At 38.9% G+C, this 26,697-nt stretch overlaps 1 protein-coding gene across 9 annotated transcripts in view; it reads left to right on the top strand.

The window, feature by feature from the left end:
* The window catches only part of WDR20 (WD repeat domain 20), a 48,160-nt gene that overhangs the window by 7,362 nt on the left and 14,101 nt on the right, over positions 1-26,697 (top strand). For all 9 annotated transcript variants that reach the window (XR_005105548.1, XR_005105546.1, XR_005105547.1 and 6 more), the window contains exon 2: positions 22,091-22,273. Coding sequence is in view for 5 of the 9 variants with exons in the window: in XM_037396104.1 (XP_037252001.1) it covers positions 22,091-22,273 (183 nt within the window). In the remaining 4 variants the exon portion in view is untranslated. The remainder of the gene's footprint in view (positions 1-22,090; positions 22,274-26,697) is intronic.

The raw sequence follows: 26,697 nt of genomic DNA, 5'->3' as shown, positions 1-26,697 counted from the left end.
ACTGTGAAATGTTCCTTGCTGTGGAAGAGAACAAAATATCTGTGCTTGACAGAGCTTGCAAGATGATTATTATCTGGGGGCTACTTCTGAGCTGTAGACAGTGGCATTAGTCTGTAGTGCTTTTACTTCTAGTCTGTGCTTCAAGCCTGTATCACAACTGTTTGACTTGAGTAAGCTATTGCATTATATCCCCTGAAGGATTGCTCTCAGAGGTAATAGTTCATTTATCTATGGCTGCCTGTTTGGCTGGCATGTTTGAGAGTGAATACTAGGCTATGCTGGCTAAACCCCCAAATTGGCATGCAGTATTTTATATGCAGTGAATATTTGTGTGAGGGTTGGTTGGTTGGGGTTTTTTTGCCACTGCAGGTATGACTTGTTTTTTTGTTTTGTATTGGAGTATATTTGTAGTAATGTTGCATTTGCATGAATTCAGTTGGGGGAATTTAATTTAGTATAAAAACATGAATTATGGCAGTTACTCTTTGCAAACGGACAACATTTTAGTCGTCATGCTTCACAGATGCACATAATGGTCGTTCGTTACAAACACTTCTGTGTCTGTGGTGAGTTTTGTGGGCCAGCTTTGTCATAATATTTACAAAAGTGGTGTGATACGTCCTTAAATTACAAGGGGTTTGCATTATACTCTGACACCTGACAGTCTGCATAGTAGTTAAATAGTTACCGTTAATAGTTAAAACATACATTGAAGATGCCTCAAACTCTTAAGTGAGAGGATTGCAAGCAGTAGTTGTCCTTTGACATTCTAGAATCAAATTTAATGCCCTAGTTTGAAGTACTGTTGTAGTTCTTTGCCTAAAGGGAACCATCTGAAACACTTTCTTTTGAAGGACATATATGTTAAGGCTCCTTGCTGTCCAGTTGGTCATGGCTATGAGTTGACACACTTGGACAAATTACTATTTGAAAGTGGTGCCATTTAGTGCCAATAGTGCCTAATAATGCCACTGTCCTCTTAAAAAACTTAAGGAAACTAAACAGTAACATTAAATGTGCCATACTGTAAGTTAAAGTAATAATATTGCATTGTGTCCTTCTCAGAAATGGAGTATTTTTCCTTCCTTACCTCACCCCCACTTGTAAGTCCAAGTGTATATGCATTCCATCTTCTAGCACGTACATCCCTTATGTTTCCTGCCCCCTGTAACTTAAAATAAAGCAGCTACTTTTGCGTGTTCCAGCTTCAGTTTTGCAGACTGTTGGTAGGCTAGATGTGGCCCTGTAGTCTTTGTGGGAGGACCACCGGCCGCTACAATTGAAATCTTCCCAGTCGCAGTGTCATAACTTGTGTTGGGATTCCTCTCTTGCATTATTCAATAAAGCGTGCATAATGGAATGATAGATGTCTAATAGATACCTTCTGCAAATTGATTTCAGTTTTGGTTTACCAACTATAATTGGTCTTTAATTTCATGAGTTAATCATAGGGTTCTCATGTGGCTGTAATGGTCAAAGAAATAATACTCATTTTCATTTTTCACTCTGTGTGGAATTGGAAGGTGGCTGTATGAAGGAGTTTTTGGTTTAGTAATGCCTACTTTTGTACACCTAGAGAATGTGAAGTGCTGTGTTAACACTAAATGCTCGTCTAAGCAAGAACTTTAACTTAAAAGTGCCCTGGAGTAGGGAGAAAACACTGGATGTTATGAACAAACTTATTATCCCCAGTCTCCTAGGAATACAAAAAAGTAATTCTTATCTTACAGGATGTTTACATACATTTTGTCAGGGAAGTGATACCACATAAAACTTTGAGAGGGCTTAATGCTCCCTTTCAAGTAAAGAAAGGGGGAGCAGTGCAACAGGAGACTGAATGGATGCCAATATATATTGAAGCTATCTGTTAAAAATCCATGAGTCTGGTGAAATAAACTATTGGAATGATGCCTTAAGGACACTTTAGCCTGCAGTCACAAGGATAACTCAGTAAATCTGAGTAACATAAATGTCTTGTCTTCCTGACTTAAAAATGTAACCATAACAAATACGTAATTCTGCAAGTCATAGTCATATATTTTAACTGTGGCAATTTATTTCTAGGGATTCTTTTTTTCTCACAGTTCTAACTAAGACTTCTACAAAAGTTGCACAGTTTCTTTCAATTTGAAGTGGATATTGGAGCATGACCCTCATACAAGTTTGAAGTGCTCACTGAAATGAAAATTTGGCAGAAGTTGTTGTAAAGGGTTTTTTGTTGTTGTTGTATGCATTTTTCTCGTTTTCTATTAGTTACTGTTCTCGGTATTATAGAAAAATAGTTATGCAATGATTTACTTTCTAAATCCTGTTCATAAGATTTAAATTAGAGTTTTAATGTTTGGATTTGCATAATGTAGTGGTCTGCATGGCAAATACTACCTCTAAAAATCAGCTTTAATGCTGTATTAAGAAGCCATAGATAGAGGCTTAGTCTGCATTTTCCTTCAAATTTTCACCTTTCTTTCCTACTAGGATCTATATAGCAAACAGTTGGATTTATTTTCCAGATGTTCTTTCTAAATGAAAGTATTTCTAGAGGTTTGGGGTTTTTTTCATTTTTAATAGGAGAGTGGGTGTATTGGGTTTGCATGACAAGGTTTTAGTAGCAGGGGGGCTACAGGGGTGGCTTCTGTGAAAAGCTGCTGGAAGCTTCCCCTGTCTGATGAAGCCAATGCCGGCCTGCCTGCTGGCAAAGGCTGAGCCCATTGGTGACGGTGGTAGTGCCTCTGGGAGAACATATTTAAGAAGGGGAAAAATGCACAACAAATTGCAGTGGAAGAGAGGAGTGAGAATATGAGAGGTCAACAACTCTGCAGACACCAAGGTCAGTGAAGGAGGAGGGGGAGATGCTCCAGGCACTATAGCAGAGATTCCCTGCAGCCCATGGAGAAGATCATGGTGAGGCAGGCTGTTCCCCTGCAGCCCATGAAGGTTAACAGTGGAGCAGATACCCACCTGCAGCCTGTGGAGGACCCCACGCTGGAGCAGCTGGATGCACCTGAAGAAGACTGTGGCTCATGGGAAGCCTGTGCTGGAGTAGGCTCCTGGCAGGACCTGTGAGGAGCGGAGCCCAGGTTGGAGCAGGTTTGCCAGCAGGACCTGTGACCCCACGGAGGACCTAGGCTGGAGCAGCCTGTTCCTGAGGGACTGCACCCCGTGGAAGGGACCCACGCTGGAGCAGTGTGTGCAGAACTGCAGCCTGTGAGAAGGACTTATGTTGGAGAAGTTCATGGAGGACTGCCTCCTGTGGGAGGGATCCCATGCTGGGGCAGGGGAAGAGTGTGAGGAAGAAGAAGTAGAAGAGACAATGTGTGGTAAACTGACTGTAACCCCCCATTCCCTGTTCCCCTGCACCACTCAGTGTGGAGGTGGTAGAGAAATCGGGAGTGAAGCTGAGCCTGGGAAGAAGGGAACAGTGAGGGCAAGATGTTTTTAAGTTTTGGTTTTAGTTCTCATTATCCTACTCTGATTTGAATGGTATAAATTGACTTCTGCAAGTTGAGTCTGTTTTGCCTGTGATGTTAGTTGCTGACTGATCTCCTTGTCCTTATCTTGACCCACCAGCCTTTCCTTACAGTCTCTCTCCCCTGTCTAGCTGAGGAGGGGAGTGATAGAATGGCTTTGGTGAGCACATGCGTCCAGCCGAGGTCAGACCACCACAGTGGCCGCAGACCTTCAATAGCTACCTGTTTGCACTTAAGGTGTCAAGAGGGTCTATCTTTTAAAAACAGTTTATGAGGGCAGGGATAGTTGCATGGTTAGGCAGTACCAGTTCTGAAGTTTGATACCCTATATACTGCTGAATGCAGTATTTCTTACCTGCCTTACAGCCCATCTTGTGTGTGTCAGTATTTGTCAGTTCAAATTATTAATCTATTGCTTATAAACAACGAAAGACTTTTTTTTTGAAGTGTGCCTGTTCAGTGTGATATATTGATCCAGGACAAGCTTTGTCCCAAAGACAACTTTTAAAAAATACAGGGTGGAGCTTGTAGAAGAAAGGTGCTTGGGTTGACAAGGGAAATTACTGCTGTTTAATAGCATTAGATATATACCTCAACAGGGGACTTGCAGCAAAACCTTGCTGTTAGTTCAGAATGTGAACTTACACTTCATGCCCTCTAAAGGTTACTGTTCAGTTAGGTTCACATCAATATAACACATGGGGATGGCCTGCCTTTCTTGCCTTCAGCAGTGAAACTGTGGTCTCCTGTACAGAATAACAGTGCTGTCATGTACACTTAGCAAAAACAAAGTTTTCTGATGCTGTTTGAGATGAAGTTCCTGGCTTCTAACAGTGTTAGCAGAATAGACTGTGCCAATGCAGTGACTGTTCAAGTGCAGTTCTGTGTTTTAACCAAAATGCAACTTCTATAAATGCGCTAGACTGAACTGGGATGTTAATCATGGGCACATAGTAGCACTTTTGAATTGGAGAGGTGGGGCAAACAACTGTTCTGAACAACTTAAACAGATGCCTAGATGAAGCTGCCTTTAGTGATGCTCAAGATGATTCATACTTTTCCTTATTGTTAGAGTAACAAAGTGCTCGACAGTTAAGTTGCTGCTTTGGGAACCCTTTCGTTATTTGTATTCTCTCTGGTGAGTAGGTGTCTTACAGCTGTGGCACTTCCAGTGCAAGTTGATATAAAGGAGAATTTAGATTTGAACAGTCTGCTGGTATCGGTGCTGGTTAAAGGTACAATTATTTTTGACAGCAGAAATCCCTGGCGTGCATAGTATACGTATGCCCATATCAATGCGAGGGATGATTTAATAGCTGGGCTGTGTTCAGTCAGTAGTCTTGTCTTCAGCTCTGTGCCCTCATACAGGCTTCTGTTAGGACTTCCAGTGAAATGCTTGAGGTGTGGGCAGTTAATCAGGTGGCCAGCACTTCTGTTTGCAAGAAGATCTGTAGGTGACAAGAGGTGGGCACTTTCTCCAACTCTTGAGACAAAAATCAGCCTGAGAAAAGAGAAAAAGTGTGACCATTTGGTACATGAAACACTTTTAGCCCTTTAATGGTAATTTTGAAAGAAAGTGATTAATAGCAGGCAAAAGGTTTGGTGTCCCCGCCCCCCCCCCCCCCCCCCCCGCCCCAGTATCTGGACCAGTGAAACTGTCAGCATACTGTTACTTAAAGCATCTTAATACTTTGCTTACTCTAAAATAAGGCTATTGGGAAAACTAGTGCTGATAATCATAGAATCATAGAATGGTTGAGGTTGGAAGGGACCTTAAAGGTCATCTAGTTCCAGACCCCTACCTTGGGCAGGGACACCTTCCACTAGACCAGGTTTCTCAAAGCCCCATCCAGCCTGGCCCTGAACAGTCACAGGGATGGGGCATCCACAGCTTACCTGGGAAACCTCTTCCAGTGTCTGGGAACATACTGCCTTTCGCTCTAAAACTTCTGAATCAGGATTCTGGTTTCCAGACTAGGTGATAACCTAATATAGTGATGTCCTTGTAGGTATGGGATTGTGTGAAATCTTGAGTTCACTGCGTTGTATTTGTTTTAGGGATTTGCTCCTTGATATTTGTTTTTTAGTAGCCTGTGCTCCTATTCTTGTTCTGTAACACTTTGCTGTATTGGTTTTGGTCATTATGAAATGTCCTCAGCCCCAGAAGGAAGATGCATTGCAAATTAAGAACTCCAGGACAAGAGTTAAGGCAAATACATTATTTCATCTGTCTGTTACTAAATACAACCACAAAAAGTATAAACCAATGAGCCTTATTCTGGTTTTGGAGCATAGGTTATACATTTTGTCAATAATTTATTCACCTAACTTTCACTAGGACTGTTCTGGGGCTCTTAGAATATCAGCCAGTTTCATCTTACTTTTAGTACAAAAGTAATTAGGGCTTTGTTCTAGTAATATTTTGTTAGCATGCTGCAACATGATGGAGTTACAGGCTTAATAAAACCACTGCATCAAAAATGTCTGGCATTCCAGTAAGGGTTGCAAAATCCAACAGTAGCCAGAAAAGACATAATCCTGACTTGTGGGACAGACATTACTTCGTTTTATTTGACTTTTACTAAGCTTTGTAATGAAAAAAAAATAATTTGATTAACAATTAACCACTACAGTGAAGTAAGTTTCTATAGCAACAGGGCAATGCAGGGTACGATTATTAATCTGCTTTTTTGTAACGGATTTTTTTTTTTTCTTGCAAGCATTGAATTTACACTGTTGGACTAAAGCATTGTCTTGTTATAGCAACAGATAATCCTGAGCACTTGCTGCTGCCTTTCCCTGCTCTCCCCCCCCCAAGAAATAACTTTCCCTCTTATGTGCTGGACAGGGGATGGGAGAGACTTTCAAAGATAAATACCAGCGTGGTAGAGTGGTGGAAACTCATCGTTCTACTACTTGCCTGTATGTTATTTCATATAAGGGAGCTATATTGAATATATCATTATGTGGTATGAATTTATTCTGCTTGAAAGAAGCAATACTTCTAACTGTTGACAAGTCTACATGAAACTGAACTTGCTATAATTTAATAATAATGATCATATAGTAGCTTGCAAATTTCAAGTAAATCCATTCAGTTTAGTCTTAATGCTGAAACCCTGAGTCAGTCAGGCTTTTGGCTTGACTTTGATTTGTATGTTTAAAATCTCTGTACGTTTTATTTGTTTCAGTACGTCTGAATACCCTTAAAGAGAAGAATGTTCTACTTCAAGCTTCGTTGTTAAAATCGGAAAAGATTAGGGTATTGTCAAGGGACTGCAGGTGTTGGGGTTTTTTTGCTATAAAATACACTTGTAAAACCAACTTTTGAGTGTTACCGTACTTTGATCTTTCTAAAGTTATAAGAAATGAAATTTGAACAACTTCAGTGATGAAGCTACAGCAGCCTTAGTCTTTCAACAGGGAACTTAATTTTGTGATACATTTTGAGGATACTTAGGATGTCTGATCACTTGAAAGAAAAAACCAAAAGCAGCAGTTCTGTCTCTGGCAAGCTATATATACAGTCAACTGCAACAGACATCACTGATAAGCGTACATGTATTGTTTAAGTGTATTTTTCTGGTATCATAACAAAACCATACTAATATTTTAGAGAAGAAAAAATTAAGATTCAAAGCTAAAGTGAAAGTAATGGCTTTGAAGGTGTGACTGGCTGGAACACTAGTCCAGCAGGTCAGGTAACTTTTTGTGTGTGTGCATGGGGAGGAGATGAACAACTTGGGGATGATGCTATCATTAAGTCATGCAATGTTTCCAGTTTGTTCCATGTTTTGGAGGCCATCTAAAAGCAGTCTGCCAGCTCTAATTTAAATGAGTGTCACCTTTAACAGGTATAATTTTTCTCACCAGTGTTGCTTACAGAGCTGAGCCAATTTAAACACTTTCCCAGTGAAAGTAATTTCCTAAGTGTTTAATAAGTATCCCAACTAAGCCTGTCAACTGAATGAGAACGGTTGCCCAATTATGCCAGAATGTGTGGTTCTACTTGGAGTCCATTTGATATGTATATACCTATTTTCCTTATTTTTTTCTTGTATGTATTGTATGTATCATATGTATCTTGTCTTTGTTCAGCTCATCTGAATCATGCCTCATTCAGCATTAAGAACAAGTGAGAAAGTGTTGACTGTAAGTGAAGGCAACAGTGTGACTAGACTGTAGGAGTAGGAGGAAATTAAAGGTTCCACTGGAGGATAAGAAGCAAGGAGATCAGAAAGATAACTATTACTTTTTTACTTTAGAGCTATGAATCTGTTATAATTTACTAGGTTATAACTATTGAGAAAGATGTTACAGTTAACTAAGCATAAATCTTAAGTGTACCTTGCAGGACTTAATTATGAAGCGTAGTTAAGGAAGCGAATAATTATTACAGTACATGTAATTTTCTTAGTTCCTCAAAAGTTAACAAACTAAAATGTGTGCTTCAGTGCATCGCAGTCATTACAGAAGGTGATACCGTCTCTACACCGTATGTGACAGTTTGTAGTAGTAGTGCCGCGTGAACTTTTTTCAGTGCCTGCGAATATTTGGTATGTTCTCTACTATTCTTAAATCAGTTGCTTTTTAATTCACCATTTCTAACAGTGAAAACTGCTGCTAAACCCCCTTTGAATGCCTGTGACTCCAATGACAGGCAAGTATTTTCTTAAGGCTTATCCTTGATTGTATTTAGGCAGAAGAAAAACATGCAGGAATGTTACTCAACGCCCACACACACCACCGCCACACCAAAACCTGAGAATTCTCAACTGCTTACAGTTACTTTCAGTTTTAGCTTCTGAAATTCTGAGGTAGTACACTTCTGCGGTTTTTTGTTTTTTTTTTTTTTCCTTAAAGTAAAACATTGTCTCCCTGCAGTGGGAAAACATTCATGTATAACTTGTATATTATAGACAGCTTTAGTAGAAGTTCAGGTGCTCAGCCTTTCTAGTGTAGTACTGTGTTAGTGAGGGAGAATTGTAACTTAAGTTCGTGTCCTTGTATGAACTGGCACTTTTAGATTAGTATAATAGAATTTTAACTGAATGAGTTCTAGAACCTTAAACTAATTCTGTTCTGAAATGGGGAGAGAATTAAAATGCTTAGTTCTTGTTATCTTTTTACATATTTTATTGATTACGGTGACTGTGGTAACTGCTGAAAAGAGAGCTTCAAGTTGAGGTCTTCTAGGAGTGGTTTTGGAAACAATTATTTTCATTGATGAAGTTGGGACAAAGAAGTACATAAGAGCACATGATGGCAAAATTCTCATAATAAAGTTGGGATGCACCACTGTTCATAATCCGGGTATTTTATAGGGAGAAATAAGCAGATGCCAGAACAGTAACTGAAGTGAAAATTATTTGAAAAAAATACATAGCGAATTTTTGCTTCAGCCAGAAAACTTTGGAAAGATGGTAACCAGAGTGTAACGTTGATTATAAGCTGAGCCAGCTTGTGATACAGCTGTTGAAGGTAGGAGGAGATGAATGCAATTCAAACATGTATCAAATGAGGTTTACCAATAGAAATAAAGGAAGTGTCTTTAGTGCCATTGTACAAGGCATTGAAAAGATGGCTTTAATAGTGTATGAAATTCTGGTTGCTTATGTTGATGAAGGTGAGTTTCATCTCCTACTAGGAGATGATGGTGTCTAATGTAAAACGGCAGAAAGAAGAGTGTGATTTTAATTAGCTGAATAAAGCAATCACTGTTTCTTAAAGCGGTAAAAGGAAGAAGAAAGAGAATAAATAATACAAAACCTACACTAGATGTATGAAACACATGCCAGTCATGCAAAATTTACTATTAATTCAGAAGGATCTTGTGCTTTGACCAGCCCTGCTGTAACCTGTTGCTAACAGTTGAACTGCATAATGAAAATACTGTGGTGTGGCAGGTTACAGACTCTATGGGAAGTACGGAACAGATTTTAAGAAGAGGCAGAGTGTTTCATCCAGAAGCTTCTTAGAGCTGAGCCAGATGAACGGAATGAAGAAAACGTATTTATAGCAATACAAATCCAACTACCTGTGTGGTACCCAGTGAGGCAACCTTACTGACTTCTAGATCCAGGAAAGGAAGTGTAAGATACTGAGGAGCTGGAGGCAGTGAAGTCCATTGAGAGAATGGAAGTATAGCTGACTTAGCAGGCTCTTTCCATGCCTGCAGTGTTTTATGATAACAGTATCTCAGTAGTTTTGCAGGGAAGCTTTGGGCATGTTATTTTGTGGTTTAGGTATTCTTAGAGATGGTTCTTTGTATTGTAAGCCTGCATTTATATAGCAGGCATGGAAGGTCAGAACTATTTCATCCTATCTTTAACCATGAGCAGAATTGAGATGAGACTTTCATGAATAGTAAAATTAGCTAATAGTGGGTGCATTAATTTGTTGTAAGAAGAGGTGACCAGCAAACCCTTGCTACTTTTCATTTTTTAATCATATGGGGTGCTGAGACTGAAAAAAACCAAACAGTAGTCGTCTTTTGTTTCAGGTTTTCCTAATCTGTTTTTTACTTGATTTTATATAGAATTTTAGTGTGCTGAGGTATCTGTTGTGTTTTCTGGGAGTTAGGAAAGATTCCATGTGCTTAAAACAGATGTTTTCTTATTCATGATCCTGTATTTGAGATAAATGTTTGATGAAAGGTCTTTCTTCAAAATGGAAATTAAAAGAAGCTAGCATTTTTGGCTTGGCTTTGCCCTGCTAATGTTAATCCTAGAACTTTAAGTTAGCTGGTTACCTGGCCCCTCTTGCAGCAGAAGAGTTTTCAACTAGGGTACAAGCTTTAATGTACAGAAACTGTCTTTCTCATTCAAATACACTCTTGGAACAGATTTTCCTTTCTGTCATGAATGCCAAGTCTTGATTCACAGGAGAAAAGGTAGTGTCAAATAGAGACTCTCTGCTGTTCTAATGTAGCTCCTTTTATATTGAATATACCCTGATCTGAGTGCATTCTCTTTATTTGGTAGCTATTTATGCGCATCTTGGGCAATGAAGTTTCCCCATTACTCTCCCATCTTAAAGAACAGCAAAAACCCTTGGAGGTTTGTAATAGTTAATAAGGTGATTCATTCAGTATGAGAATTGCTGGATTCACTCTCTGGAATACATTAGGATGTTAATGTGTCTTGATCAATATGCAGCACTAAACAGTTAAACAGAATTTCAAGTAGACGCTCAGGCTCCTTGGTTACCATGGCAAACACAGTAGGAAATTCATGCCAAAGTTTGGAAACTAAGATACACAAAGGAAAACTTGGAAACTGAAATCACTTTGGAGAGCAACTGTAGTTGTTTATAATTTATTAGGGTCTGTTTTCCAAAGAATACTGTTTTAAAATGGTATTTTGTCAAGCAGGTCTTAATTGTCAGTTTAGAGTTTTACACGAAGCAGGCAATATTCACTAGCAGGGAAGAGAAAAATTCTTTGTTGGCTTGCCCTCTAACTGTAAGGGCATTGAGTGAATAGAACAGCCTCTTGGAGGCAGATAAATTAAGTACTCCAATCAAGGATGACACATTTTTAGTGTGCAATGTCTAGTTTAACAGAAGTGACCAGGACAAGGTGTGTGTGTATGTATATAAGTATATTTTAATGATTTGTCTATGTTCATCATTATGTGTATGTACTTTTATTGTTCTATGTTAAAGATCTTGCAGTATTTAATTCACTTTCCCGCAGTTGTTAGTCTTAAGGTTTGCTAACTGTAACAAAGATCTATATGTTGGTGTTTTAATGGTGTAGGTTTCTGTTTAATAGGTTCCCTGTTTTATCAGCTGCCTTTGAGTTGTCTGTGACCACAGTATTTCATGTTGCAGTGATGGCAGTATACTGTGGCAAAATCTGATCCTGGTGCCTGTGACTTGCTGTACAGTTCTCCATAGGTGTGGTCACATGCAAATCATGCAGTTATTTTTCTCTTTCTGCATGTAAATTACTACATATCTTTACATGCATCTTTTCCCAAATCTCATCCCCCAAAGGGGAAGCTGTTACAGAAAGGCCAATCTGTGGCTTGAGAGAGACACTACTTCTAGAAACTTCCTGAAGATTGAGGCTAGAGTTGGACATTGAGATTGTGTGCACCTACCTGAACATGTAACTCAACCTCATCTCTTTATGGTTTATGTAATCTGGCTTGGGGATTGATAGATAGTTAGAGGCTAAGGGAAAGCAGTTTAGGTTATTGAGAAACTAGGATTGATTTGCCTGTACCTTTAGAGCACATGGTGTCTTGGGAAGGAAGGCTCGATGCTTTGGTAACCTGGAAGTGGTGTTGCTGGAATGTGAAATGTTGGACGTGATGAAACAAACAGTTTAGTATTGGTGTTCAGGAGTTCTCATGAGTTTGAAGTGTAAAGAGGCTGGGCTGCAGATTTGTTACAAGTGGTAACTTATATTGAATTACAGGTTGGTCTGTGCTTTTTGCTGACCTCTTTAAAAAGGACTTACTGATCACTTTATAATTAAAAGTAGAATGTGAAAACATATGGAAGATTATACTAGGGTTTAACTGAAAGGACAGTAAGAAATTGGAGGCCACAGGAAGAGATGAACTGTGCCGTTGATTAGCCACAGTAAATAAAACTTTAAATAGCTTTCATCCCACTAAGTTTAACATGGTAATTTATAGTTCTGCGGTAGATTCATAACTTCAGGAAAGGAAATAAAGGAGAAAAGCAGAAGAAATTGAAAGTGGACTAATTTGACTAAGTAACTGGCAAGAGACAATTTTAAGGAACTCAGGAGATGCAGTTATGCTAGGTTAATAAGCAGGAGTGTTTGTTTCCACTAATCTTTTGGTGGCACACGCTGGAAGAGGAAGCTTGAGTCAGTTTGGAACCACTAGACAAAAGGAAGAGGGGATTAATCGATCAATACTTGAGTTCTAATTTTTCTGTATTGTAAGAAATGGAATGGGGAAGAATATTAGAAACAAGAATGGAGTAAATCATATTGCATTATCTAAACTAGTAGATTCCACTATCAGTGTTTCCATAAGAAAAAAAAAATACTATTAAGAGATTCAGAGAAATGGTGAAAATAGTGATAGCTGAAAACTTCTGTGGAAGTACTGAGAAGGATGGAACTGCTTATTCTAGTAAGCAGTACAAGTGCTGTGTGTATAAGGAATGTTAGACTTCATTGTCTCTTCCTGGGAACAAGAAGGTATTCAGGAAAATCAGAGGGGAACAAAATTCAGAACTGATACTTTTTTCCACATTTAACTTTATCAGGATGTCTTGCTTCAGTCATCTAAATAAATAATGAACAGAAAGTGGGTGTTAAAACAAAATCTGGCAACATTCGCAATTCTGTGGAGTAGATAATAGCAAAAAAAAATAGTCATCCTGTAAAGGATTATTAAACTTGCACATTTGCAATTTAAATGGATTCCTGAAAGACATTTAGGATGGATGATAACGCAGCTGACTTCTTGAGCATGTATCTGCCCTCTGCTGAAGAAATGGTGTTGGAATAATAAGTCTTGGATTGTGGTCCAGTTCTGCAGTCCATGATTATGAAGTATGTATGTGCTATGACTTGTTAGATGTGTGTCTTAATTTTTAAGACAGTGAGGGAGAGACCAGTATAAAAGCGTGACCTGTCACCCACCGCTTATTAGTAGCCCTGAGAGATCATTGTTTTGAACTTAAAACTGCACAGTGAAATCTCTTTTTTTACATATGTCCTTAAAAAGAGCTGAGTAGGGGGAGAAGAGGAGGAAGGTGTCTGCATCGCATGCAGAACATAAGTGATTCTGAATTAGTTTTCTGTTGGAGAGGTTTTTATCCAGCAGGCTGAGCTACAGTTGAGCCAAAATTCTGTAGACCAGCCACTGAGGAGAGTAATACTGATATCATGCTGCCTTTTCCCTTCTTCCTATTAGGAAAAAAAAAAGGGCAACTAATTGCTGAAACCAAAATAGACTATCTAATTCAGTTCATGTCTGTTGGGAGTGCGTGATATAGTGACTATGTTCAGAGTTATTTGAGCTTAACCAGCTTGTTTACAGATTTAGAGTGGCCAAACACATAACACTGAAGTCATAGTCTCAATTTTTATCTGAATTGATCATGTCATTAACTGACACCCACAATAAGATGAACTTTGCAAAAAGAAGTGTGAAATACTGCTTTTGTTAGCTGTTCTTCAGTGTGGATTTCTGAGCAATTGTTCAGATGCTCAAGAACAAGGTAAAGCTGTTGTGCTCTTTCTGTATGCAGTAAAGCAGTATTGTGCAAAGTGAGATTTAAGGGATCGGATTGCTTCTAAGGAGGAAAGGGACAGGTTTTCTTCTGTTAAATGTTAAATGTTAAACTTTGTTAAATGTGTAGGAACAAACAACTTTGGAAAGTTGAGTTACAATGTCATGTCATTTCCCTGAAGTCTCAGTGATTTGGTTACAGTGCAGCTGAAGTTACTTGGAGTGCTTGCAGTCTGCTTGCTGGAATGAGCAGGCTGTTCTGTTTCTTTCGGAGACGCTGAGCTCGCCCACCTTTTAGGCCAGGCTGGACAGGGCTCTGAGCAACCTGGGCTAGTGGAAGGTGTCCCTTCCTGTGGCCGGGGGGTGTGCAACTAGATGATCTTTAAGGTCCCTTCCAACCCAGTTCTGTGATTCTAGGACTGACCAGGACTTGCTCCGGACAGCTGCACTGAGGGTTGTGGTCAGTTCATTAGAACACTTTTGGGTCTGACCCGGCTGTTTGAACAGCAGTGTGGCAAGTTGTATGTTTTGGCCTTCCACTCAAAAAGGAGCATTGTCAGCATGGGTGTAAATTTTACCAAGCGAGTCACGTGTTTAATTGAAAATGCTTTAAGTTTCTAAAGGAACAATTTTAGTAACTTGAGACCTCTGTTGGGTTGTGACAGATGGAGGCAGCAGCAGCGTTCTCTGCTCAGAAGACAGAGGAGGTATTTTTTGTAAGTGTGTGTTCAAAACCTTGTTTCAATTTCCCTCAGCCTCCCTGGCCTACAGTACTTCAAATGTGTTAACATTCCTGTCCTACTTCAATGCCCTTTGCCCAGTCTTGGAGAAACAAAGGGTAAGTTAATTCTGTGTGCACCTGTGAAGTGAATGGGGATTTGCAAATAAAAAAGATTTTTCTTTTTTGGAGAGTCTGCTGTTCTGGGTTTTTGAACTCTCTCTCTTTTCTTTTTTTTTTTTTTTTTTTTAAATAAAAATGTTACTTTTCATAGGGTTATTGGTAGACTCATGCTTTTGCCTTAGATTACTTCCTATAGGATGTGCTGATCTATTCTGTAACCAGATAAATATTTTGGTTTATAACCTTACTGAAATGGAGTTAATGTTGTTACGGTAAGTTGTAAATCGAAGTCCCATATGTGTGTTCTTTACGGTGTTCACATCCACTTTCTTGATCTTGCCAATTACGTAACTATTGGTTGAGTTAGTATCGTGTAGGTTTATTTCAAACCAGTGCGTGTTCTTTGCTCTGTTTGAGTGCTTAGAATAATTCTTCTGGAAACAGAATATGATTATTTTATCAGATGCTTCAGAAAACTAAATGGATCTTTGCCTAAATACGGATTTATGTCCAGTTGTCTGGACTAGAGCTTTTATCTTAGTGTGGTTGTAGTTGTCTGCTGTAGGAATACACGCTGAAATCTTGTTAAGTAATGCTTTTCTTCTTTCAAAAGCCATGTATGTCTTGTATGGCCCCTAGTGGAAGTTAAATCTAGAAGGGAGAAGAGTATCAAGTAGCTTCCCAAATTTACAAGCAGCTCTGTACAAAATTGATCTTCAAGACTTTGTTATGGATGAATTGTGTGGAACACTTGAAAAAATGAGGTTAAATAAAATTACTTGGTGTCCCTGTTTTACTAACAGAGCTGTTCTTACACAGTATCCTAGAAACTCTGTCACATGCCTTAAGTGTTCCTGTTCAGCATTTAATCAAGTGCTTTGTAACTTATAAAAAACCTACCGCAAAGATACAGGAACCCATTTATGAGGAACAGTGTTATTCAGGAGAGTAAATGTTCTGTTGAGTGGAAATAAATCTTGAAATGCTTTTGTTGGGAGCAGGTATAAATGCAGATTATTTTAAACTTTGTGAGATCATTCAGAATATTTATGTATTAGAAAAAGTACATCAGAAGATATGCCACTGAAGCCAAATTAATAATGATTGTGTCTTGATGATCAGGATCTTAAGACTTACGAAAGTAAAGTGGCATGAATTGGCAGCTCAGCTTTCTGGAGACTTTCTTGAAAAAGGAAGCTATAGAGAGATACCTTAATGGAAAGTCTTTGAGTCAGTATGTTGTAAGTAGCAGATTCTTTTCTCCTGCCTGCTGATTGTTTCTGTCCCAATTTCTTAGTTTTTAGTTTTCAAAATTCATGTTGTCCAGTGCAACTTTCATCCTTTTCTCATGGGTTTTCTTGCTTTCAATTAGAGAGGAATAAGGGAAAGTGAATGTCTGTGCTCGTTTTTAGTGTTAGTTCATACTTGTCCCTATGTTAATTGACAGCAAATCCAGCGCCAGTTGTGGTGTTGTGAGTGTTAAGCTATTGATGCTTCAATTCAAAGAGTTGAAAGATCATCCAAACTTTAAAAACAAAACTAAAAATGAAATACAGTTTTTCTGAGGTTTACAAATGTGAGTTTAATATAAAGCAGGTGCATTTAATGCAATGTTGCAAAATAAAGACCTAAAAAGTCCCCTAGCAATTATGGCTTTGCAAGGCTGAGGAGACACTTAAAACTAGTTTGTGTGTACACACAAAACACCTATGACAACCGTTAAAGCTAAGTACACCACTTGGGTATAGAAAAAGCAGCTCTTGCTTATTTAAGAAACTGTCCTTGTATTTTAAAAACCTATTGTAGCTGTGTATAAATAGGGCAACTTTACAAATGGTGATTGTCTGCTGGCTTTTTATGGAATGCTAAAGAGACTTTATCCCTTGTTTTTGTTGGTTGTTTATTTTTTTTAGTTTGTAAGTTTTCACAGGGGCTTTCAAACTAGTGTTCAAGTTTTCTGGGGGTTTGTGAAGTGGCCCTGAGTGTGTGTGCACTTGAACGCTACCTGAAAGGTTCATGCTATTGGGTCTGAAGAGACCCTGCAACTGATGTGAGTTCTTGCCGGACTGTAAACTTGCTACCAAGAAAGCCAAGTAAGGTCCTTAGTCAGCAGTCCGGCAGCTTACGTGCGGTTACAGTTGTAGAAGCCAGTTTACTACTGATTGGGTATGGCACTGTCAGCTGCACTGAGGAGTGTTTTATTAGGGCTTTATAGTTGCAGGAAATGTTGCCTGGACTTTCTGTTGTGTATCTCATAACTGAAGCAGAACTGTTGTTCTACATCAGCGTTCTTTATAGGGAAAAGCAACTAACTTGTTCCTGTAGTTTTCTTCTTGCATGAAGTTCCTTTAAGACATAGACCAGACGTGTTAAGCAGAGTGGCCCATGCTGCTGCTGCTTTGGTTGATCGTAAGCTTAGTATCTCAGGTTCATAGACTCTCAGAGGTCCTTTCCAATTTGCTAATCTCCTGCCCAAAGCAGGGTCGGCTATGAGATCAGACCAGCCTAAAGCAGCAGTGAAGTTAACTACAGATGATTCTGTTGCTAATACTGTGAGCTGTATTTGGGCTCTAAAAAAAATACCTGGAAACCTACTCCTTTGATAATAACTAGAGTGCTAGTTACTATACTAGTAAGATTTCCAGCGTGAAATATTGAAGCTAGTATTTCTGACACAAACACTTGTGGACAGAAGCAGTGAGCGGTTTGTCAGAAAAGTCTACAAAAGCGACTAAGATAACTCTGCTTTCTTGCCACGTTCCTCAACTTCTTCTGTCTTTCAGCTTGCTCTGATGGAAGGAGAGGGAGACCAGCACAGACACGGAGGAAGAATAAACAAGCTGGTTTAGTTTTCCTTGTCCTTGCTCATACGGTGAGCAAGTCTGTCCCGGAAGACCCTAACCCTGTTCCCTAGGGGATACTGTAAGGCAAAGTGCTGCAGCAAGGGTTACCTTGCTGCTTTTTATCAGCTAGGTTTTAAAGAACATCTGTGAAGTTCAGTAAAGTTCACCTAATAATAATTTTAAGAGCCAATTTCTCATGTTACTTGTATAGCATTATAACAAACACAGCTTTCTCAGATTGTTCTGTTCATAGACCAGGGACCATGAAATTCATGGACAACAAGGTATTGAAGAGATACCAAGCTACAGGTTACAAGTTGTGAATTCCAAGCTCCAGAAATGCTGAGGGAATTGCTTTCAAAGTTGTAATATCTTGGTTCTCTGTGTCTTCTCTTTTATTTTGCGATACAGCTCTACATACGTAGCCAGTCTGTAATCTGCTGTTCAAGATCAATTAATTCTCTGGACAAGAGAGATTTTCTTAAGAGGATTTTTGGAAATAAAATTTTTATTAAATGTTTGCCCTCACTTCCAGGCTTAAAGAACTGATATTCTGTCTTGAGCTCACTTATAGCTATGACCCATTGAAAGCCAGTCTCTGGGCAAACGTGATACTAAATACTCTTGAGTATCTAAAGGAAGCATTTTGATGATGCAGTTGAAATTATCTGAGATAAGTTAAGAAATTACTCCTTTCCTTTGTGATCTCATAGGTGGTTTTTTTTAGCTTGGAAAGAAATGTAGCATCTATGATACATTTCATTCAATTAAAATTTGTAGAAAGCTGCGAATTAAGTTAGGGGAAAGCAAAGCTACAGGAAGAAGTCACATCTGTCAAGGAGCATGATTAAATGCTGACTTGAAATAATGTGATTCACTGTTTAGGAAATCTTTAGTATGAAAGCTCTAAGTCCCAGATCAATAGTACATAAAAAGAATGAATCTTGGACAGATGCTAATCTGGCATTGACCTTAGAATTACATGCAGCTACAGACCCAAGGTTATTGATGCCCATCCTAATTAGACATTTCAAACATCAGAATCTGAAAATGTAAATATTTGCTTCAGACTGAGGTAACTGGTCAGTCCGTCCTAACCCCTTTTCATCCAAGTGTTTAGGTACTTAAAGCTGTGGTTAAGATGTGCCATTTGACTGCCTTTCTGCAGTGATGAATTCAGGGTGAATGGGCAACTGCTGGACTGTTACATTATTTTTTCTAAAGCATGCTGTGAGAGTTAACCAAATGAGACTAGGAGGTCCCCCGGAACAGTTACGTGGTTCACATTTTATTTCTGGAGTATGAATTCATCATGAAGAACTAAATGGCAAAGTTGATAAATTTTTCTTCTGTAAGTTCGTTCTCTAGAGAGTTTTAATCTGTTAAGAAAGGACTCGGAAGCTGTTGATGCCCAAGGTACACCTATTTTGTTCAGTTGTATTACAGACTTCGGACAGGTGGTGTGTGAGATTCCTCTTGTTCTTGTCGCCTGATAACCATTATTCCTTGTTCCTTTGCCCAAGGGATACTTGAAATACCGCTGTAGGTTGAAAGGAGCAGACTTCTAATGCAGGTTACCAGTTAGCCGAAGTGCTAATACTAGAGTCTTGATGAGCTAAGATGTACTTCAATGGATTGCACAGATTTTTATTTGGAGGGTGGTATTGATCTTAGCCTTGCATTAGATGCCCCAGCCTTCTTTCAGTTGTGATTAAGAAGTCTTGCTGTCATCATGAATCACCCACAACACAGTAAGCGTCTCAAAGTAGACAGACTGGAATTGTGCTGAATGTTTTTCAGAAGAAAATCTTAAAGGAAGTAAGACAGAAAGCATGCAAATAGCTTGCCACCAGCTCAAGCAGAGGTGAGGGTGCCTGATGCTGTGCTTTTAACCTCCGTGTTTGGTAACGTGTAATCCCAAGATCTTTCTGTTCTCTTCCAAAGTACATCACCATTCTTCTGAGAGGGAGACAGTTCACATCACCTTGTTCAGTGAATAGTGTCATAGCCTAGGATTTGACAGTTACGGGCTCAGATCTCATGTAAAAGCTTTTTTTCCGAGAATCAGATTTTCCACAAAATGGCTATAGCAAATGGACTCAGTCATAAGCTAATGAAATGCTGAGTCCCAGGCATGTTTGAGTTTTATGATTAAGTGCTTTTCTTGTTATTACCAACATCCAATAGCAACCTTCAACTGTGCAGAAATAAAGAAAATGTCTCCTAGTTCTTACGGTCACTTATTCTACTCTTGTCTTTCTATTAAGAGAGAGATCAAGACAAAAGGAGTACTTTTGTGCTTGTAGATTTGACATCTCCATGAGACACCTATGTTGTAACTGAAGACATTAGCCGCATGTAAATAACAGGCGGGGCATCCCTGTCAGTAGAAGCATGGTTAATTCTGGGTTGAATTAGTTATTTTACTCCATTTAAATTCAGACAGATTGTCACTGCCATCTGGTTCCCAGAGAACAGCTAGAACAAGCACAGTGAAGTCTGTGCTTAGATTTATCAGAATTTTCTGTCTCGCTAGCTTTGTTATCACATAATTTCGGAAGATGGGGAACTTCAGTCACACCAAATTTGTTGGACAACAAAACCAAAGCTAGTGATACAAAACCTAAACCAGACAAAAGAGCAAGCTACAGTTCCAGTCTGAAAATAGCTACCTATTGATTGTTTGCCGCTTAAAAGGGTAGCGAGAATTCAGAACAACAACAACAACCTGGGAATACCTGTGTTTTCTGCTGGGTAGGGTGTCTGTGGTTCTGTGATCATTCACCATGATTCAGGCTGAGTTCTGTTTAATTTAAAAGGGATCTGTCATCTTAGGCATTGGGTCCTGCTGGAACTTTTGTCCAGAGGACACAACCTTGAGTCTCATAGTTTAACCTTGTTAACTCTGCATTTCTTTCAGGTGTGGAAGGATGCATCTGTATGTTTCTGTAGAACGGTCTTTTGGATCGGAATGCTGTCTCAGTTTTGAGACTTATTATCTCTTGATATTGCGTATTTTGTAGTGATACAGGACAAGGGAAATTTGCACAATGTAAGAGATAACTTCGTGGCCTCTGGGATTTGATCTTTCAGCTTGGAATTACAGATTTACATCTGTCTGTGAATGTTCCTTGGTAGGCATGCGCCTTACCCTATGATCTCCCAGTAGAGCTAGTATTCTATTTAAGTTCTCCTTGAAGAGGTATTGCTAATACTCTTTTTTTAGCTTATAATGGATCTCTGGGCTCTGGAGAATAACTTTTTAATCTGCTGACTTTAGAAATTGGAATACATAATCTCATTTTGGAGTTTTCAGCCAGGAGGCCGCATACTTGATTAAACTGGTTTATAATGTATGCTGCAAAACATAAGTGCAACTTGAATACTCTTATGTATATATGCTTATCATGTGTATCTTGTAGTTAAATTTGCCTTGGAAATGGCTCACCTGACATGATTCACTGTGTAGCTAGTTACGATTTTTTCCTTGCTGACAGTTCTAGTTTTTGTCTGGGCAGCTCCATGCACACCAAGGGTTTGCAGCTCTTTGGACCTCATCCTTGAAGGTTTAATACACTGGAGCAATTTTCTTTTATGTGTGGCTTGCCCTCTTTCTCAAAGAAGTTTTATTTTTTGTATTGCTGGCCAAATTGACTAAAAATTCTGGTTTTGATATATACCTTTTCAGTATCAGAGTCCAAAATCACAGCTGCATCTCGGGTCTGTAATATTGTTGAGTATCTGTAGCTTTCTAATTACAGACTCTGAACCTGGTAAGTAGGGAGTTTAAAAAAACCCCCACAACTAAACAAAACCAACAAAAAACCTCAAAGGTTGAACCTGATGTATGATCTTGCATATTAAATGTGTGGGTTTTCATCTCTGGATGAAAGATAAGGTTGTCTGTTCAGAAGTGATATGGGGATAAACATGGGTTACACAACTGAGAGAGCATTTTAAATTGCTTTTCTGTTCCTTTTGATTCTTATGACACGTCAGTGCCAGATCTTCAGTTGTTTTTATTGAAGTTCCTCAGTTTTGTTAGCACTTGCTTTGTTTGAGCTATATTTGAATTCTGTGTTTAGTGTCAGAAGCACAGTTACATTGTAGCTTAATGGCTTAAAATGCATTTCTTATAATCACAATATCAGCATCTTGAGTCAGTGTTCCTAGAAAATGCTCTTCTAGGATCCAACTGATCATTTTTTTTAAATTGAGACCAATACTGAACATTTGCCTGTTATAAAAGGATAGACATAGTACAAGAATTAGGTGATTGAGAATGTGCTATTTTTAATTCAGATTGGTTGTATTCAATAGTGAGAAAGCAGCTGCTGGGAAAGTAGAAGGTGTCTAGTCTCTTGAGGTGGAATGCCTCTTCTGGTAGGAGAAGCCTTACGGGAATAGGTTGATCTTGACTCACTGGAGCCTTTGTGTTACTGAATGGTTGTCATTGATTTTTCACACGATGTAGTTGCAAAGGCTAGGGTAGGTGTAGTGTTTAGCAAAATTAAAAAGCATGAGTATTGCATTATATGAAAAGATAAACTTTTTGACAGCATCTTGGATGTCTTTGATAAATACAAAGCTGCTTTTTCAAGTAGGGCTTTGTGACTGCCATAAATTGTTGCTTAGTATAAACATTATTTGCAAATAGAACTGGTTATTTGCACACATTGTGATAAACTGTCTTAATTCTGTTTGCTCTCTTTGCAGGCTGCGGACTTGAGTAAACCAATAGACAAAAGGATATACAAAGGAACACAACCTACATGCCATGACTTCAATCACTTAACGGCCACAGCAGAAAGCGTGTCTCTTCTAGTGGGCTTCTCTGCAGGCCAGGTCCAACTTATAGACCCTATTAAAAAAGAAACTAGCAAATTATTTAATGAGGAAGTAAGTAGAAATCTTAACGTTATTGCATGCAATGTATTCGTGATATTAAAGACTCTAGATTCTCAAAAGTTCTGTAGATAGCTCCGTTTGCCTGTATAGCTTATCACTCAGTCACTACCTTCGTTTTTCAGCTGTTTCATTGGCCTGGAATACCTACAAAAATTGTTATTCATGAAGGAATCATTTGGTGTTTAAGATTAAAAATTTGGACTTTTTGGTTTGGGTAATACTGTAACTAGTGTTAACAACAGTTAACTGATGGAAGAAGGGTCTACGAATCTAGATGTTGCTGCATATGCTCTGCAGTCAGTTGTTTGAGACTTCTGGTTCCAAATGAAGAAGAAAACATTTAAGCCCCTATTTAACTAATGTATTGTGGTCAAAATACTAAAAAGGGTAAAAATACCAATTGTTGTGGTCAGGATGTTACATCAGAAGCTGTCTGCATCAAGGGTTGCTAAAAGCTTGCTCGGGGAAGACTAGGAGATCAAGCTGAATGCTGCATAGGAAAAGCTGAAGGCTTATGAGGTCTTGGCCAAGTGATACTCCTGAAAGAAACTCTCCTCCTGCTTTTTCTGCTGCTGTGCAATAAGGAAGGATAGAAGGGAGTACTATGGGCGTGATTAATGCCAAGTTACAAGACCACTGGCTCCAGTCATCTGGTAGTATTGGCATTCTTGAAGTGTCTAGATGCTAACAAGGAAAGAAATCTGGTAACTGGTACAATTTGTGACTGTTCTGCAGAGGATAAGCTGTGGGAATTTGGGTGGTTTGCGGAAGGTGAATGTTCTTTTAGGGATGTGTTCAATTTTTTCTCCTTTTTGTGTTTTAATCCAGCAGCAGGTGAATTGTGGAGGGGTAACAGCAAAAAGCTTTGCGGGTGTCTTATGTTGTCTTTTTTTTTCTTTTATAAGACATTTCAAATTTCTGTAAGAGCTTTGCAGATGAAGCTCCCAAACTGAGCAAGTGTATCTTTCCCACCTCAGAGATGTGTTGGCTTTCTCTGTCTTTGTGCAAAGAAGATTGAAGTATTGTTCTCAGTGGGGATGTTTTATAATTAGAACTGTCTAATTGCTCCTCAGCTTTCTAAAAGTAGCTAAATCTCGATCAGAAGAGGGGCATTTTTCTTCTTACCTAGCCTTTTCCCACCTGCTCTGTCTCTCTGCTTGTGCTGAGTGGGAAACAGTGCTGGAGAATCTCCTAATGTTGCACAGAGTATTCTGGTAGAAGCCTATAAGTAAGTAGTTGAAATGTTCATTTTAGCATTGTCCTAACACACCTCCCCCTGCACTGCTACCCCCAAAACCTAAAAACCCCAAACTTTGTCACTGGTGCAGCTTCACCACTGGGAACGCCAGTCTGGATGTGAACAATTTAGTTGTGTATGTTCGGCTGTGGTCTAATCTTGTTCGATAATAGTGTATTACAAAGAGCAGTAGTAGAGGTACTATAAACAGCAGGAGTTTCATATCTCAGAGCAGTTCCCACTCTTGTAGCTGAACTATAAGTTGCTTTGAGAAAGACTTTGGCTGAAATACAAAAAGATCCGATGCGTGTTTACATGCCTTAATCTTGTTTACTGTCTAGTCTCTACAGTGTAAATCTGCATTGCAGGCTTGAGTAGTTCTTGTGGTAGTCCACAAATGATGGAAGCACCGAAGCCACTTCCATTTGACAGTATCGTGTTTTCTCTGTGCTATCGACCAGCATTACTTCACTGTGGTGGGAATACATCCTTTGACAGTTTGGTAGAAATGAAATGAGTTTATCTATTTTCTAGAAAGCTGACATAAGGATTTGCTCGGTGCTACCAAAACTATGTGCACAGTAGGCTAGAGTTAAATGACAGGTACTTATTTCCTATGCTGGTCTTACTGGCAGTTACAACCAATCCCCAAACTTATATTTTTATATTTTATTTATTTAAAAAAAGAAAAAAGTCAGTTATAGTATTCAAGCTTGTCCTGGACATGTTTGGAAGTTCTGGCTTGTATCTAAAAGCCATTTCATAGAAGCATTAGTGAGCACTGATGTTTGAGCCAGTTTGTTAGCTTCAAGATGAAGGTGCCTTTTAGGTTTTGAATATATTTATAGTTTACATAGTGTTTGAGAATAAACTTGTCTTTGTAGGCAGAAGATGGTCTAAATGAGTGTTTACTACTTTCAGCAGATTTAGCACTAGTACTAGAGGTAATAAATTCACCACCTGTCCTGTTAGTATGATTCAGGTAGCCCAAAGCTCTGTTTTGACTATCACCTGTGATAAAGCTATCAGGATAGTACTTAATGGTATGTGATATGTGAGGTACCTTAACCTGTTAAACACAGAAGGTTATGTTGAACTTAAAATGCAGTAGCTTTAATGCAGTCTAACTTGTTACTCTTCCTTTTTTTCTTTAATTCTGTTGATGTAGAAGACAATAGGGATTTGAAAGGCTGAGGGGAGTGTTGCTATGCAGCTCGTGGCTGCCTGCCTAAATCAATCTGTATCAACAGTGGTATTCCTTCTAGCTGTGTTAGAATTAATGATATTTGCTTATTCCCCAAACCAAGTATACTACATGACAGATTCGGTTGTTTCCAGGTGGTAGTTGGTTATTCTCAAGTTAGCCAATTGAATTGTTTCTTTCGTCTTATTTTTTTTTTCCTTTTTTCTTTAAACTAAAGCCTTAAGCTGCAATTTTTTTCCTAATAAACTTTTCCTGTACCTGTATTGCTGAAGCTCTTTTTCAGACCTTAATGCACATTCCTTCATTGCCTCAGTTTTTTCACTCCTTTGTGGCCTATGCCTATAATTTTGTCCCTTCAAACTTATTCACAATATGGCTACCAAGATAATCTTGGCTTGTCTTTCTGACTGGTGACTGAAGTTCCTTCACTTACTATTTATTCTTTCACCAAACTGAACAGAAGCTCCTTATCCCAGCTACCTCACTCATTTCCTTGATACTTCACTCAGTCCATTCTCGTAACGCATCTGCCAGTCATACCAACTTCAGGTCTTGTTTTGTTGTGGTGCAGAAGTATGTGAGCCCAGTGGAAAGCTCTGAAAACTTCAGAAAGCTGTTTCAGAGTGTTTATCTTCCTGCTGAATTTAAAGCTCTGCTGGTTGAGGATGGGATGAGTTGTAGTCACTTGCTACTTACCAGCTTAAAGTCTCTGCATCTTGCCTCCTTGAGCTAATCGTTCGCATTGCAGATGGCAATCTTAGGTTTTGTTCATAGCCTCTTTGAAGTGAAGACCAGGTTTCTGTATGGTATTGAAGACCGTGTAGCCCAACATGATTATGGACTTAAAATGTCATTTCTAATAGAAAAGTTGAGCAGCTGCTCTTAGGAGTAGAGGTTGTATGTCAGGTTGAGCTGCTGTAGTAGAGGAGAGCAGCGGTAATGAGAAGACTGTTGCCTATAGCAGGCCAGCGGGGCTGATGTTCCCTGTCCGTATTCTCTCGGAGTGTACCAGGTAACTTTCTGTTGAATATTTCTGGTATCATCATTACTGAGACGGGAATGATATTTATCAATGAACACATGACAAACTATTTAAACTATTTAAAGTATCACAACAGAAGCTAAGAATACCTTACTTCGAAGCTACTGCATTTGAGGAAAAGTTCCCAGATTGTTACATCTCTCGGCTCTCAAGTACAAAAGAGATGACAAGAGAGAGGCTTCCTGATCTTACCTGAGGTTGACAGCAGCAAAAGCATATGCAAAACTATCTAAAATGACCAGGTACTGCTTTCCAGTGATAGTTATAGGCCCAGAATGCATAATAGTCAATGTATTATGCATTAGCTCGAGTTTTTTTGTTTGTGATAAACAGCATAGCAAGGTTTTGGGGTGGGATTTTTTTTTTTCTTCTTTGTGTTTTAGTGCTTCTTCAACACTGGTATTTCCTTAGGCTCTTTGCACTTGCATTCTAGCTTTTTGTGTAGCTCAGCTCTTCTTTCAGCCTATGATCGATCTATGCCAAATACAAATCTTGAATGTGCGTGTAAAGAATTACTTATCTCCAGGTTGCAGCTGCGTGATTCCATGGCTGACTTGGTAAGTTTTAGACGTCCACCAAAACTACACTAGCAAACTCAAGGAGTGAAATTTTATCTCTCAGTTCTTACAGCATTGAAGACACTGTGATCAGGATTCTTTTTTTTTTTAATGTGTGTTCATTCTTTTGCAGTGATTGCTATTAATATGTTTTTCTTTAAAGGAATCTTCTTAATCAGGTGGTAATTGAGAGTATTGACAGGTCTTTGGCTAATAAATGGAAAGTAATTGGAGTGTGGGGATTCCAAGGTGAAGAGTACATTGTACTTTCAGAATTCACTGATCCACGTGCATTAACTACTAACTTTCCAGCCACACGGTAACAGGATCACTGTGTATGTAGCTTTTCCTCCCTCAGTCAGTGAAAGCTGGTAA

Source organism: Falco rusticolus, chromosome 7 (assembly GCF_015220075.1).
Source record: "Falco rusticolus isolate bFalRus1 chromosome 7, bFalRus1.pri, whole genome shotgun sequence".
Lineage (NCBI taxonomy): Eukaryota > Metazoa > Chordata > Aves > Falconiformes > Falconidae > Falco > Falco rusticolus.
Note: the sequence above shows the minus strand (reverse complement) of the source record. Positions and strands in the feature narration are given on the sequence as shown.